General features: G+C 38.4%; 1 protein-coding gene across 16 annotated transcripts in view; it reads right to left on the reverse strand.

The window, feature by feature from the left end:
- Positions 1-595: 595 nt before the first annotated feature.
- The window catches only part of LOC125417337 (aldo-keto reductase family 1 member C1-like), a 47,277-nt gene continuing 31,307 nt past the window's right edge, over positions 596-16,565 (reverse strand). For 14 of the 16 annotated variants that reach the window (XM_087896410.1, XM_087896411.1, XM_087896422.1 and 11 more), the window contains 3 exons: positions 14,987-15,152; positions 13,049-13,131; positions 11,285-11,548 (listed from right to left, as the gene is read on the reverse strand). In XM_087896410.1, coding sequence (XP_087752536.1) covers positions 11,506-11,548; positions 13,049-13,131; positions 14,987-15,152 — 292 coding nt within the window. In that variant the 3' untranslated portion in view covers positions 11,285-11,505. Of the gene's footprint in view, positions 3,235-11,284; positions 11,549-13,048; positions 13,132-14,986; positions 15,153-16,565 lie in introns of those variants that run through there. The other 2 variants (XR_015734835.1, XM_087896416.1) reach the window with 2 other exon arrangements.

A 16,565-nucleotide genomic window follows, 5' to 3' on the forward strand; every position in this document is an offset into this window, starting at 1 on the left:
AGGGCATGTAATGATAAAAGACATTTTATAAACATACCTAACATGTTAGTGAACAAAATTATCATCATCTGCAAAGTAGCAGTTATCAAGTATCTATTGATATGTTTTTCTCTAGCATTTGAAGGAATAAGAAGTGTATTATGTGTAGTATAGCAAGTAAACCATACATAGGCAGGGCAGCCTTTAGTCATATGTTTCTCCAGTAATCTAGATACTGAACTATCCTTGTGGGAGGGTTTACGAGGCGATGAGGGTAAACCAGTTTTCATGGATCATGAAGACTCTAATGAAGGGAGATCTAGAAGGGACAATTTGAGTGCGTCTTTGCTTGGAAAACATGAATCAATATCCTTTGAGAAATATATCTAACCAATAATAATATGCTTTGTATGTTATGTGCCCCCAATTTGGTGATGTGCATTAAATGTGGAGCCCAGTATGTCCCCAGGAAAAGAAATAGACTTACTCATGTGTTGGGGGTTCTACCCAAATCTGCACTTCCCTCCTCCCGATACAGGACATGCACTTTCCCGTATCTCGCCACGAGCTTGGGGTAAGGTTCTAGGGGTTAAACAGAGATGCACACACACAGAGAAAGAGTTCTGGGTCATTTGCCCAAAGGTAAATGCCAACTTTATTCAGTTTTCACCAGGTTAAATACTTCTTTCTCAGAAGAGCAAACCCCCTCCCAGCCAGGTGTGAGAAAATAGCGCTATCAGCTTGGCGCCCCTGAGAAATTCCTCCGCAGGCAGGGGGGTGATAGCAAGAGTCTAGCGACAGACAGTTAGGAGAATAGTCAGGCGCTGTGAGAATCCTTCTCTGTAGGTGGAAAATTACCATATCAAAGATAAAACAGATCTCAAGCCTAACCCACCCGGCTGGGAGAGCACAGCACAGGATCTAGCAGGAAGCTTGGCTGGCGGGCGAGAAAAGTCCTTGCATCTTGTGTTTGTGCCTCATGGAGTAGGGAAGACAGTGCCCTATATGTCCCCCATTTATATAAATTTAAGCAACTATGCCTGTGTTAGGCGGCATGGAAGTCAGGCAGAAACTCGTTACCCTTCATGGGAACGTGTCCAGGTTCAACACATTGAACCCATCTTAGGTTGGGATGGCCCCCCATAGAACCTAACCTGTCTCTGGCCATTAGTTACTCATCACCAAGTTTAGCCAGATTTACGTTGAAAGACATTCTGAGGCGAATGCCAAAAGGACTTGCCATGTGGCAATATTGACCTGAGTTTGCCTTTGGCCCTGGCATCATGAAATCATGAGGATGATGTGCCAGTGTATGCAAGCAATCCTAAAGGAGATTGTGCCTGCACAATCCCTAAGAAGTCTGCTCAGAATGGAGCTCTTTAAGTAAGGGCTTCAGCACCGGTGAATGGAGCCCCTGGTACAGCTAGTTAGATCATAATTAATTGTAAATCTTGTATTCCAGGGTCTATGAAAAACAGCAGAAAGCCTTTCCTGTGACCAACAGAGGCAAAAACCCACAACCAATCCGTAAAGATTAATTGCAGTATTTAATCGTGAATTTAGCTCAATTTGAATGACCATGGTATTTTACCACCTGCCTTGGAAATTCTCACGGCGCTCAGCAGAAGCAGCTGACAGGATAAGGAAAAAAAGGGGAAAACTGGCAGCAAGTCGCTTTTGGCGCTGAAGCAATGACTGACAGAGCATGGGGGAGGGCAGAAGGGCAAAGGGAGAGTCCTTGGCACTCGGACCGCCTCTCAGGAATCCATCAGCTACACGGTTGACAGGTCAGTGTTGGCTGAACCTCCTGGCTTTGTTCCGTCCTCAAGCCTCTCGACAGAAAAATCCACAGTACGAACAAGCTGCTCCAGTACCCAAATGGGATGGTCTGCGTCCTGCAGAAACACATATATACCCCTTCTCTCCCCCAAACCAACACGTGGTCTGTTTGCCTCCTTTGGCAAATCCTACCAGCATGTACCATCACAACCGGCTCCCCTTGCCGGTCTTTGGTGGTGGAGTGACGTCCTCTATTTGTTTAGGAACTTAATTGTAACCAGGCTGGCCTTGGACTTATAGACATCTGTAGGTCTCTGTCTCCAAAGAGCTGGGATGGGAGGCATGCACCACCATCGTCCCCTGCAGGGCCGCTGTCAATCACAGCGGTTGCCCGGGTCCCTCCCCACACCACCTGGTTCTGGGCCACCCGCGGGCTCCACTCCACACGGCCCTGCCGCCTGGCGTGGCCTGCCACAATGAAAACAATTTCTAGATCTAATTCTGCCTGTAACTTCCCCAGGGGCAGAAGCAGTTGTCTGTTTCTCAGTACTTGCTGATCGATAGTTTCCTCAGCAGGATAAACTGGCCTCTCTCTACTTAGATTATTGGGTCTGTCTGACATCTCTCGTGTTTCCGCCTCTAGATCCATAGGGGCAAAAGCAGTGGCACAATGGTTAGGGGTAGCAAAGAATGTCTTTTGTGGTGGAGATCTCATAGGGAGATCTCTGTTTGCTATCCCGCCTTTTTCTTTTTTTAGCTGTTTGTTTAGAAGTGCGATTTCACCTTTCAAAACCTCTTTTTCCTCTTTTAAATCCTCGATGCTCCTGGCCTCTTGCTCCTCAAAACTCCTGATAGAGTTCATAGATTCTACTTTCTGAATTTATTCAAGGGTTTTGTTTCAAACCTCTAACTGCTCTTTTACTATCACATCGTTACTGAGGAGAGCATCTCTGATTAAACACCATAGCAAAAAAACTGCTAGAGGGAAAGCTCTAGGTCCCCGTTCTTTCTGTGCAGTATGAAGGTCAGCCTTCACCTGTTCCCAATCCGTGATATTAAAGCCTCCAGCAATTAAAAACCAAGGACTAAACTCTGGAATCGTCTTAACGACCTCCTGTGTCATCTCAATCCTAACATTGGTGCCCAGCTTTTCCAGAAGGCTCAGCACTTGGTCTGTTAACCGATCTTTTAATGCCGTGACAGACATTTCTGCACCCATTGTCAATCCAAACCAATCCACCCTTTTCATTCACTTAGCTGGCTAGTCTAAGAGGGCGACCCCACGGATTCCTACCTTCCCAGAAACTCGTAAATGGGTGTTGCAGACGATTAGAATGTGGGTGCTTCTTCTCCGATCCCAAGCAAGTTTTCTTTTTCAGAACAAACACAAAATATCACATAACACCCATCATTTTACTCTAAGTAGTGTCTTAGGGTTTCTATTGCTGTGAAGAGACTCCATGGTCACAGTATCTCCTATAAAGGAAAACATTTAATTAAGGTGATGGCTTACATTTCTGAGGTTCAGTCCATTATCATCATAGTGAGGAGCATGGTGGCAAGCAGGCAGACATGGTGTTGTCTCCATCTTGATCAGTAAGCAAGAGGAAGTGGACTGTAACACTGGGTGGTATATTGAGCATAGAAGAACTGAAAGCACATGCCCACAATGAATCATTAGCTTTAATGAGGCACTACCTACTCCAAAAAGGTCATATTCCTTAGTGGTGACACTTCCTTTAGGAGCCATTTTCTTTCAAGCCACTATATTCCATTCCCTGGTCCCCAAAATTCTAGCCATATCATAATGCAAAAAATGCTATCAGTCCAACTTCAAAACTCTCCATAGTCTATAGCAGTCTCAAACTTGTTTCAAAATCCAAATTCTCTTCTGAGACTCATCTCAATCTCTTACCTATAATCACATGTAAAATTATCTTGGATTTTTATGCTACTTTGCTTTGTCCTGAAACTTATACAATTAGGAATTCAACTACTGTGCTTTGCTTTTGTGGGATTTTTTTTTCTTAGTATTTCTAAAAGTCTTTTTTTGGCAACAGGACGCTATTGCTAACAATAACATTCATACAGCTCATTCAAAGTAGAGAGATCGAGTTTGAACCCTCATCATGGAGCCTTCACTTCTAAATTCTAATCTCTATACCATGAAACAATACTCTGCATACTATGAATAAAAACATGGACACCAGCTTTGCTATAAAACTCTCAACCTACAATCTCTCCTGTCTGTAAGTGGTTTTAGGGTAATCACTGTTGGCACAGAACTTGTAGGAGTAGCCAACCAATATCTGTTTTCACAAGAGGCCCACATTCAAGAGGGAGGCCATGCCCTACACTGCCTGGATCGGCAGGAACAAGAGACTGGATTTCCTAGAGACCTAGGGGAAAACCAAACACTACTGTACTCTAACCTCTCACTGGCCTGTTCAATTTGATTCACTTCATAACTAAGCTGTGGTTTCAGGTCTCTGGCTTATGGCAGAAGTCCAAGTATGTAGTGAGAGAAAACAATGGTTTCTGTGAGATACAGAGGATGGACTGTGATTGGGATTGCAGGTCTCTGACCTCAAACAGAACTGGTTTGACTTCATACAGGCTTAGATTTCAGTGAATTGCTGTGCGTGCTGCAAGATTCTGTTTATTTCCCTTGCTGATTCTTTCACTGCTTTGGACACAGCTTCTTAAAAGAGCCTGAATAATGCTAATTAGCAAATATCAAATGGATTCTTGATGTGTCTGAGTTTGAATTTAGAACCTCATAGGCTAAGATTTTATTAATCTCATTCTGTAACTTTATTTATTTATTAACAATTTCAACCTCCTCCCCTTCTACCAATATCCTCCCACTTTCCCCACTCCCTCTCTCTCTCCCTCTCTAGTCCTAAGAACAGTCAGGGTTCCCTGCCCCATGGGAAGTCCAAGGTCCTCCACCCTTGATACAGGTCTAGGAAGGTGATCATCCAAACAGACTAGGCTCCCACAAGGCCAGTCCCTACAGTAGAATCAAAACTCAGTGCCATTGTCCTTGGCTTCTCAGTCAGCCCTCAATGTCAGCCACATTCAGAGAGTCCAGTTTGATCACATGTTCCATCAGTCCCAGTCCAGCTAATCCCATTAGATCAGTCCATTGTCTCAGTGGGTGAACACACCCCTTGCAGTCCTGACTTCCTTGATCATGTTCTCCCTCCTCATTTGGACCTTGGGAGCTCAGTCCAGTGCTCCAATGCGGATCTCTGTTTCTATCTTCATCCATCGCTGGATGAAGGTTCTATGGTGATATGCAAGATATTTATCAGTGTGACTATAGGATAAGGCCAGTTCAGGCACCCTCTTCTCTGTTGCCCATGGAACTAGTTGGAGAAATCCCCTTGGACACCTGGGAACCCCTTTAGAGCCAAGACTCTAGACAAACCTAAAATGGCTCCCTTGGTTAGAATAACTTCTTCCCTGCTCCCATATCCACCCTTCCTTCATCTCAATTATCCCATTCCCCTGAGCTCTCCCAATCCTCCCCTTCACCCTTCTCTCTCTCCATCTCCCCTTCCCTCCAATCCATGCTTACTCCCTGCTCCCAACTTTTGCCCAAAGATCTTGTCAACTTCCAATATCCTGGAGGATAAATATATGTTTTCTTTGGGTTCACCTTCTTATTTAGCTTTTCTAGGATCACAAACTATAGGCTCAATGTCCTTTGTTTATGGCTAGAATCCGCTTATGAGTGAGTACATACCATATTCCTCTTTTTGAGTCTGGGTTATCTCACTCAGTAAAGTGTTTTCTATTTCCATCCATTTGCATGCAAAGTTCAAGATATCACTGTTTTTTTTTTACCTGAGTAGAACTCTAAAGTATATATGTGCACACCTTCTTTATCCATTTTTCCATTGAGGGGCACCTAGGTTGTTTCTAGGTTCTGGCTATTACAAATAGTGCTGCTATGAACATAGTTGAACAATGCTTTTGTAGTATGATTGGGCATCTCTTGGATATATTCCCAAGAGTGGAATTGTTGGGTCCTGAGGGAGGTTGTCTCCCAGTTTGCTGAGAAGCAGCCACACTGATTTCCAAAGTGGTTGCACAAGCTTGCATTCCCACCAACAATGGATGAGTGTTTCCCTTACTCCACATCCTCTCCAGCATAGGCTATCATTGGTGTTTTTGATTTTAGCCTTTCTGACAGGTGTAAGATGGTATCTCAGAGTTATTTTGATTTGCATTTCCCTGATCGTTAAGGAGGTTGAGCATGACCTTAAGTGTCTTTTGGCCATTTGACCTTCTATTAAGAATTCTCTGTTCAGTTCTGTACCCCATTGTTTAATTGGGTTAATTAGAGTTTTAATGTGCAGTTTCTTGAGTTCTTTATATATTTTAGAGATCAGACCTTTGTCTGATGCAGGGTTGGTGAAGATCTTCTCCCATTCAGTAGGTTGCCTTTTTATCTTAATGACAGTATCCTTTGCATTACAGAAGCTTCTCAGTTTCAGGAGATCCCATTTATTTATTGTTGCTCCTATTGCCTGTGCTACTTGGGTTCTACGTAGGAAGTGGTCTCTTGTACCCGTGTATTGCAGACTACTTCCCACTTTTTCTTCTATCAGGTTCAGCATGGTCAGATTAATATTGAGGTCTTTAATCCATTTGGACTTGAGCTTTGTGAACGGTGATAGATATAGATAGATTTTCATTCATCTACATGTTGAAATCCAGTTATGCCAACACCATTTATTAAAGAAGCTTTCTTTCTTCCATTGTATAATTTTAGCTCCTTTGTCGAAAATCAGGTGTTCATAGGTTTGTGGATTAATATCTGGGTCTTTGATTCGGTTCCATTGGTCAACATCTCTGTTTTTATGCCAATACCAAGATGTTTTCATTTCTGTAGCTCTGTAATAGAATTTGAACTTAGGGATGGTAATGCCTCTGGAAGTACTTTTATTGTATAGGATTGTTTTGGCTATCCTGGTTTTTTTGTTTTTCCATATAAACTTGATTAGTGTTCTCTCAAGGTTTGTGAAGAATTTTGTTGGGATTTTGATGGGGATTTCATTGAATCTATAGATTGCTTTTGGTAGAATTGCCATTTTTACTATGTTGATCCTCCCAATCCAAGAGCAAGGGAGATCCTTTCATTTTCTGATATCCTTTTCAATTTCTTTCTTCAAAGACTTAAAGTTCTTGTCAAATAAATCTTTCACTTCCTTGATTAGAGTTACCCCAAGATATTTTATGTTATTTGTGGCTTTCTGCTTCTTTATCTTTTGTGTATAGGAGGGCAACTGAAGCCGCAGGGTGATTGGTAATGAAAAATCCCCAGACTATCTTGATACAAAATACACAGCTTTAATAAACAGAAGTAAGACTTACAACAGCTTACACCAGAATCCAAACGATCCGTCCGGATGCAGGAGCCAGGCGAAAAAACAGGCTAGCGAGCGCACTTGCTAGGTTTATATGCAGGCTTTAGCCTGATGGCGGCATGCCCCCAACACAGAATGTGATTGACTGAACTCCCCTATCAGGCAACTGATTTTTTGGAGTTGATTTTGTATCCTGTCACATTACTGAAAGTGTTTATCAGCTGGAGGAGTTATTTGGTAGAGTTTTGGGGGTCGCTTATGTACACTATCATATCGTCTGCAAATAACGAAAGTTTAACTTCTTCCTTTCCAATTTTAATCCCCTTGATCTCCTTATGTTGTCTTATTGCTATTGCCAGAACTTCAAGCACTATATTGAAGAGGTATGGAGAGAGTAGACAGCCTTGTCTTGTTCCTGATTTTAGTGTAATAGCTTTGAGTTTCTCTCCATTTAATTTGATGTTAGCTGTCGGCTTCCTGTATATAGCTTTTATTATATTAAGTATGACCCTTTATCCCTAATCTCTACAAAACTTTATGAAAAATTTGTGTCAAATTCTTTTTCAGCATCTAATGAAATGATTGTATGGGTTTTTTCTTTCAGTTTAATTATGTGATAGATTACATTGATAGATTTGCATATGTTGAACCAGCCCTGCATCTCTGGGATGAAACCTACTTGATCATGATGGATATTTTTCTAATGTGTTTTTGGATTTGGTTTGCCAGTATTTTATTGAAATTTTTTGCGTCAATGTTCATGAGTGAGATTGGTCTGTAATTCTCTTTCTTGGTTTAGTCTTTGTGTGGTTTTGGTTTCAGGGTAACTGTAACTTCATAAAAGGAGTTTGACAATGACTCTTCTGTTTCTATTTTGTGAAGTACATTAAGGAGTCTAGGTATTAGCTCTTCTTGGATGTTCTGGTAGAATTCTGCATTGAAACCATCTGGTCCTGTGCTTTTTTGTAGGGAGGTTTTTGATAACAGCTTCTAATTGTTTGCGACTTACAGGTCTATTTAAATTGTTCACCTGGTCTTGATTTAACTTTGGCATGTGGCACTTATCTAAAATATGTCCATTTCTTTTACATTTTCCAATTTTGTGGTATACAGGCTTTTGTAGTAAGATCTATTGATTCTCTGAATTTCCTCTGTGTCTGTGGTTATGTCCCCCTTTATATTTCTGATCTTATTAATTTGTGTGTTCTCTTTCTTCCATTTGATTAATATGGCTGGGGGTCAATCTTGTTGATTTTCTCCAAAAACCAGCTTTTTGTTTCATTGATTCCTTGGATTGTTTTCTGTGTTTCAATTTTGTTGATGTCAGCCCTCAGTTTGATTATTTCCAGTCTTCTACTTCTCCTCGGTGAGTTTGCTTCTTTTTTTCTAGAACTTTCGGGTGTGTCTCTAATGTGTGCTTTCTCCATTTTCTTTATGTGGGCCCTTAGTGCTATGAACTTTCCTCTTAACACTACTTTCATAGTGTCCCATAGGTTTGAGTATGTTTTGACTTTATTTTCGTTAAATTCAAGGAAGACTTTAATTTCTTTATTTCTTTCTTATCCAAGGGGAGGTTCAGTGGCTGACTGTTTAGTTTCCATGAGTTTGTAGACTTTCTGGGGGTAGAATTGTTGCTGAATTCTAACTTTATTCCATGGTGATTTGATAGTACACAGGTGTTTACTACAATTTCTTTGTATCTACGGATGTTTGCTTTGTTACCAATTATGTGATCAATTTTTGAGAAAGTCCCATGAGATGCTGAGAAGGAATATTCTTTTCTGTTTTGGGGGAATGTTCTATAGATGTCTGCTAAGTCCATTTGGTTCATTACATCTGCTAGATCTCCTATTTCTCTGTTAAGTTTCTGTCTGATTGACCTGTCCATTTGTGAGACAGGAGTCTTGAAATCTCCTTCTTTTAGAGTGTGGGGTTTGATGTATGCTTTGAGTTGTAGTAATGTTTCGTTTACATAAGTGGGTGCTTTTACATTAGGGTCGTAGATATTCAGGATTAAGACTTCCTCCTGACAAATTGTTCCTCTTATGAGAATAAACTGTTTTTCTCCATCTCTTCTGATTGATTTTAGTTTGAAGTCAGTTTTGGTAGATATTAGTATAGCCACACCCGCTTGTTTCTTCAGACCATTTGATTGGAAAGCCTTTTCCAGCCCTTTACTCTGAGGTAGTGTCTCTCTTTGAGGTTGAGGTGTGTTTCTTGTAAAGAGCAGAATGTTGGGTCCCGTATTCATATTCATTCTTTTAACCTGTGCCTTTTTATAGGTTAATTGAGTCCATTGATATTAAGTGATATTTATGACCAGTGGTTGCTAACTCCGGTTATTTTTTCTGGTTGTAGTGTGTGTGTGTTTCCATTCTTTGAGTATTGCTGTTAGAGGGTTATTAGAATCTTGTGTTATTATGGGTGTTGTTGGTTTCCTTGGTTTGTGGTTTTCCTTCTAGTATTTTCTGTAAGGCTGGGTTTGTCGCTATGTATTGTTTAAATTTGTTTTTGTCCTGGGATATCTTGTTTTCTCCATCGATGGTGAATGCAGGCTTTGCTGGATATAGTAGTCTGGGCTTGCATCCATGGTCTCTTAGTGTCTGCAGTACATCTAGCCAAGACCATCTGGCTTTCATGGTTTCCATTGAGAAGTCAGGTGTAATTCTGATAGGTGTCCCTTTATAAGTTACTTGACCTTTTTCCCTTGCAGTTTTTAATATTCGTTCTTTATTTTGTATGTTTTGTGTTTTGATTATTATATGGTGAGGGAATTTTTTTTGATCCAGTTTATTTGGTGTTCTATATGCTTCTTGTACCTTCATAGGAATATCCTTCTTTAAGTTGGGAAAGTTTTCTTCTATAATTTTGTTGAATACATTATCTGGGCCTTTGAGCTGTAATTCTTCTCCTTCTTCTACCCCTGTTATTCTTTTCACAGTGTCCCAGATTTTGTCTTTTCACAGTGTCCCAGATTTCTTGGATGTTTTGTGTTATGATTTTGTAGGACTTGTTATTTTCTTTAATCAATGAGTTTATTTCCTCTGTAGTATCTTCGGTGTCTGAGATTCTTTCTTCTATCTCTTGTATTCTGTTGGTTATACTTGTCTCTGTAGTCCCTGTTTGTTTACCCAGATTTTCCATATCCAGCCTTCCCTTGGTTTGTGTTTTCCTCATTACCTCCACTTCATTTTTCATGTCTTGAACAGTTTCCATTACCTGTTTGATTGCTTTATCTTGGTTTTCTTGGGTATCTTTGTGAGATTTATTCATTTCTTCTACCTTTTTATTTGTCTTCTCCATTTCTTTACAACCCTTTTTCACACCCTGTTTAAGGTCCTCTATTATTTTCATAATGTTATGTTTAAAGTCGATTTCTTCTACTTCTTCAGGAATAGGGTGTTCAAGTCTTCTTGTTGCATGATCCCTAGAATCTGGTGTTGTCATGTTGCCTTTCAGGTTGTTGGACGAATTCTTTCATTGACGCCTGTCCATCTCTTCCTTCAAAGGCAGCCAGAAGAGTCTTGGTGTCTTGGTCCAATCTATGCTGTGTCTGACTCTGGGTGGTTCTCCTCAGTGCAGGAGCAGGAACTGTTCCCCTTTGGGTGGATAGCCTCAGTGCAGGGGTAGGCACTGTTCCTGGTCCAAGGACCTTGCAGCCAATAAGGCAGGCTTGGGGGTGAGTGGGCAAGGATATGTGGAACAATGAAGCCCCTGCAGCAGGAGTTGAAGGGGCCCAGTGCTCCTTTCTCATTCTGTAACTTTAATTTAAAATGGGCACATTAGATTCTACTCCATTATGATATCATAAGTGTTACAAGTATTTTCAAACAGAAATATTCCACTTTTCATTTTTAGGACTCAGTGAATTGATAGGATTCCTGGCCTTGTTGGTTACTCTTCTTAGGAATGCCATTTGTATCCAAAAAAGGGTTTATTGTGTGTAGTCTTCTTTCTTGTTAAACTATGGGCTAGAAACACTGACTTCTTTGCACCATTTAAAGTCACTGTCCTTGAGTTAGAAGACTCTACTCTCTCCCATTCATCAGTTTTCTAATAGGCTATTATTGTCTTTTCCGCTTGCTCACCGACTTCATCCAATCAATTTTTAAACAACATACAAGTAAGAAAGATGGTACCAGGCAAAATTCTTTAGGGAAAAGAACATTGCATTTATTACAACAAGTGATTAAAGCATTAGTGTCTTTTTTTCAGGTTGGTGAATATGGCTTCAATAGCCTGTGAGTTGCTCCGTGGTATAGATTATCCAGAAGTGGTGTGTCTCGTTAGCATCATTTCAGTAATCATCAGCAGCATGATTATCCACATTTAGTAGTTTGATGTAGAAATCATGACAAAGGCTATCATGCTAATATTCATCCAAAAATGGAAAATTAGGGTGTCCAGCAGCACTAAAATATGAAAGAAAAAACCACTGTGGTCTCAATGAATCTTGTTCAAACTAAATGTGTAATTACTGTTATTAAAATTTTTTATTATTTCTTGCTGGTTCTGGAACTAGAATGAATTTGAATTGATTTATTTTCTGTTTAGAGAATCTGCCTTTCATACTTTCATAAATGCAGTTTCATAAACATATTTTTAAAAAACATTAAAAAATTATTTAGATTACAGTCCCTGGTCTAGAATAGAAACACAGAAAAAAAGTTTTCACATAAATACTTCTTAGCTACATCTGTCAACAACACAGCACAGAAAACTCCAGAATCTTCTGCAGTTTAAGTTGCCTAATGAAAATAGGTACTGATTGTTCATGTTTGGTACAAAGACAAGTCTCAATATTTACCATTCCAAAAACTAAGAGTTCCTGACTTACAACTTCTAATTTCAATTCTGCTTAATATGCACTAGTTATTTTTATAATTCTGAATCACACAAAATTTATTGCATTTAAATAAGAGATATAATGTCTTTAAAATGTCTTCCATATCCATGGAACTTCCCATATATGTTTATTAATTTGTTTTTATAAATACAAACACAATTATAAAGTTATAATACTTAATAATCATTTAATTGTTTCTCTCTTTGTAGGAATTCCATACTTTATCAATCATTTGCTCTATACTACAAAATTAGTAATAAGTCTACTAGTTTTTGAACCCAGACAATTGTGGATTATCCAATGCCATTTCAAGCACTATCATACTTATTTTTTATGAATAATATTTCATATAACAAAAGGATAATAGATTTCCTTTTCAACAATACCATTAGATGAAGAAGTACAGGCAACTATTGACTGCAAAGAGAACTATTATCTTCTGAGGATGAGTTCCTTGATTGGCTATTAATTACAAAGGGGTAAGTCTTGGAATCATATAAACATAAGCAACACTAAAGAGACTTATCAGACTATATTTATATATGTGCACACACATGTGTAGCACTACTAAAGAAAAAGAGGCTATAAAATTGACAGAATGTAAGAGGGAGCATGGGGTGGTAAGAAAGCAGAGGCATGAGAGAGGCTAGAGAGAGTGAAAGAAAGGGAGCAAATAATATGTTTTAATTTTATACATAAAATTTTATATTTTAATTCAAGGTAATTTTAAAACAATGTTTCTGGTTTCCTTATTTGCTCACATTTGTAACATACAGTTAGGATCTTCTTCTAAAGCAGAGAATAAAAGAGGAGAATCTTTTTAAATGTTATAAACTCTCTTTATTGACTATACTTCTGCATAAATATTCTTTCTTTACTTCTGAATTCCTCAGCAAAGCTTCTCTTAGCTTGTTCATGGAAAGCATTTTATCTCTGAAACTCACCAAAGGGTTCATTGTGGATTTCTGAACAAATTTTCACCAAATGAAGTGAGAAGTTTAAATAAATTTAGACAAATTGATGAAACATGTTTGTTATATAACCTTATAACATTTTTGTTACTTACACAGTCGCAGGAAAATATCTGAAATTTCTGTGCAGGCCATCTATGACTTCCACATCCTCTGGAGGCAACTGGAATTCAAGTACCTATTACACAAGGAGAAAAGGTTTTCACAAATTTACTCTGTAAAATTGCCAATCTTAAAAACCCAAGTTAATTAGATTGGTTCAGATACAATATTTAGAATATCTGATAAATTTGCAATAATAATTAAAGAAATCAAAAGCTGCACAAGTTATCGGGACTGTAAGTTAAATGAAAAGAAAACTCCTTCCTTGTGAGCATTATTTTAATTAATACTTACAGAATATTACATAATTTTACATAATTTACATAATATTGCATATCCATTCCACAGATCCTCCCCTTATCATTTTCTCTACTCTTTCATTCCTTATCTTCCAGCTGTGAAATTGCTTTTTATTTTTTTTTCATCTTTCCCATTGAGTCCATTTTATGCTGCCCACTTACTCTTGGTTTTGTGATAACAATAGTCTGTGAATAGTTTTCAGTGGTGACATCATTAAAGAAAAGTGATTCCTCTCAATAGCTTTCAAATATACCAATAACTTCTCAGCTAAAGGTGTTATTACATGTACATCTTATCCCTTCTTGCTAGAATTTTGCATAGCTGAAGCTTGCAAATATCTTGGGCATACTGTCACAATCACTTTGAGTTCAAATGCACATATCTGGAAAATATTATTTCCTTCACGTCATCAATAACCCCCAGATACTATTAACTTTCTTCCTCCTCTTCTACAAAGTTAGCTTAGCTTTGGGGTGATTTATATTGAAACTGTATTACATGAGGAAAATCAAATGTGACTAGAGAAAAAACAAAGATGGCATCACTGAATGACTATATTGCCATGTACATTAAAGGTTCGAGAAAATTTAAAAAAATAGCTTTAAACATACAAATTAATCTACCAATTTTCATGGTGATCATTATATTTGAAAAATATACCTACAAATAAAACTTAAGTCAGGAGTTGTCCAAATATTAATGATATGTTAGGACAAAAGAACTGGCTTGAAAAATGCCTCATTCTCTAAATATGTGACAGTTTTAAACCTCAAAGTTACTTTCAAGAAAAGAACAAAAAAGTCTCATGTAAATGTACAAAGAAGAACCAGGCAGTGGTGGGACAAACCTTCAATCACAATACTCAAGGAACCAGAGGCAGGTGTATCTTTATGAATTCAAGAACAGACTGGCCTACAGAGTGAGTTCCAGGACAGCCAAAGATACACAAAGAAACCTTGTCTCTAAAAACCAAAGAAAGAAAAAAAGAAAATGAAAAATAAAAAAATAATATTTGAAGATCATCAATCAATTAAAATGACAAAGAATTAACTGGCATTATTTCAAAATAAATAAGCACATGTGAACTAAAGAATATGAAAATTTGGGGGACCATAAAGGATAACCATAATAATTTATAGAATAAAATTTGCTCAACGGGAATGCCATTTATACAAGTCTAACTTAGTGATGAAAACTAAGTCTCTGTATTTTTTATCAGATGATGCTTTTTCTATTATTTGGGAGGGTTGAGGAAGAAGAAGTATGCCAAAATGTATTCCATAAAAATTAATAAAACTAATTTTAAAAAATAAGGACTATTCTATTTAAAGTATAGAAAGTTTCAAATTTACTATAAAGTATAAAGATCAATGCAATTATTGCCTTTCACCTAGATTCATGCCTTCTGAAAGTATTTTAGTATTTATCAGTATTCCTAGAAATGACCCAGGATGTAAGCATTCACTTTTGCATTATGCTAGTAATTCTTAAAAATCATAATACTTGAAAGCTCATATGCACAGGAAATTCTACAGACAATGATTTGGCATGAGATTTACTTAGAGGTTTCCAAAGAAATTAACGGGTGAAGAATACCCAGAGTTCCAGATACCCAGAGCTCCCTACATCACCTGTATGTTCTCTTTCATCTCGTTCTCTTCATAACTATGTGCCAGGGCAATGACCCCACGCTGCATCTGGTAGCCAAGGGCAATCTGAGCTGGGCTTCTATTGTGTTTTTTGGCCATGGCACAAAGAACTGGATCATTCAAAAGAAATGGGGCATTCTGGTCTACCCTAAAAGGAAAAGTACAAATACTGAAATTCAGAAGGTATGTATTTGATTTCTTACGGTATTAACAAACACATTAAGGTTTGCTTTAGACTAGAAATCATTATAATTATTTCCTAGACAAGAATATCAGTACTCTGAGGAGCCTTTCTAAGATGAAAATTCTCTGTCTTACTGAATCAGTTCAGAGTGAAGTCCTGTAAGTGGAAGATTTTAGAAATAAAATTTTTTGTGCTTATATAACACCTAAAAACTGCGCCAATGACCAGGGTGACACAATAACCCTAATGGTGCTGCAGTGACACACATTCCTTGGTAGTAATGCAGAACTCTCTAATTGGACTTAAGATCCTCCATTCAAGGGTGAAAACATGCCTGGTACTTGAGACCTAGCCTATTATTCAGTGATAATGAAGTCATGGTGTTGAGGAAATGGTTGCTTATTCGTCCTGACTTCCCAGAAGCAAAATAACCATGCAGAAACTGTATTAATTAAAATAGTGCTTGGCCCATTAGTCCTAAGTTCTTATTGGCTAACTCTGAGATATTAATTTAACTCATTTCTATTAATCTGTTTATCACCACAAGGTCGTGGCCAACCAGCAATGTTTCAGCACGTCTATATCCGATGGCAGCTCCATGGCGTCTCTCTCTCTCTTTCTTCACCTTCCTTCTCCCAGCATTCAGTCCAGTTTTCCCCACCTACGTAAGTTCTGCCCTATCAACATGACAAGGCAGTTTTTTTATTTATTAACCGGTAAAAGCAACACATAGACAGAAGGACCTCCCATAACATCATGGAAGTTGGGGAATAACTTATAACTACTACTTAACTAAAACTGCATAGTCTTTAACAACACTCTAAATATTTGTTCTAATACCCACAGAATAGTGTGGTCTTCAGTTGGAGACCATTACAAAAGACCACAGCCATAATCAAGATTTGCAGAGGGCAGTCTCTATGGATACATCTGTAAAACACTTATTAATCTAAAGCATAGGGAACATTGCAAAAGAGAAGGCAGAATATTGTAAGAGCCAGATCAAGATGTTTGTTGTGAAACTGTCTCCTAATAATATCAGAATTTACATCCATGAAGTCTCATGAATATGACTGCCCCCAATATAAACTAAATAAAGATAATACCAATGAATATGTCAAAGCAGTTGAAGAAAAGTCCATGAGGCCTCAACCTTACATACAAAACTGCTAGAAAAGGTGTATGGTAAAGGGAACACTCCTTTGTTGATAGTGGGAGTGCAAATGGTACAGACACTTTGGAAATCAGTATGGTGTGTTCTCAGAAACCTACCTCAAGACCCAGTAATACCACTTTTGGGTATATACCCAAAGAATGCTCAATCATACCACGAGGACATGTGCTCAACTATGTTCATGGCAGCATTGTTTGTCATAG

This window comes from Myodes glareolus, chromosome 14 (assembly GCF_982192425.1).
Source record: "Myodes glareolus chromosome 14, mMyoGla1.1, whole genome shotgun sequence".
In the NCBI taxonomy this organism is placed as follows: domain Eukaryota; kingdom Metazoa; phylum Chordata; class Mammalia; order Rodentia; family Cricetidae; genus Myodes; species Myodes glareolus.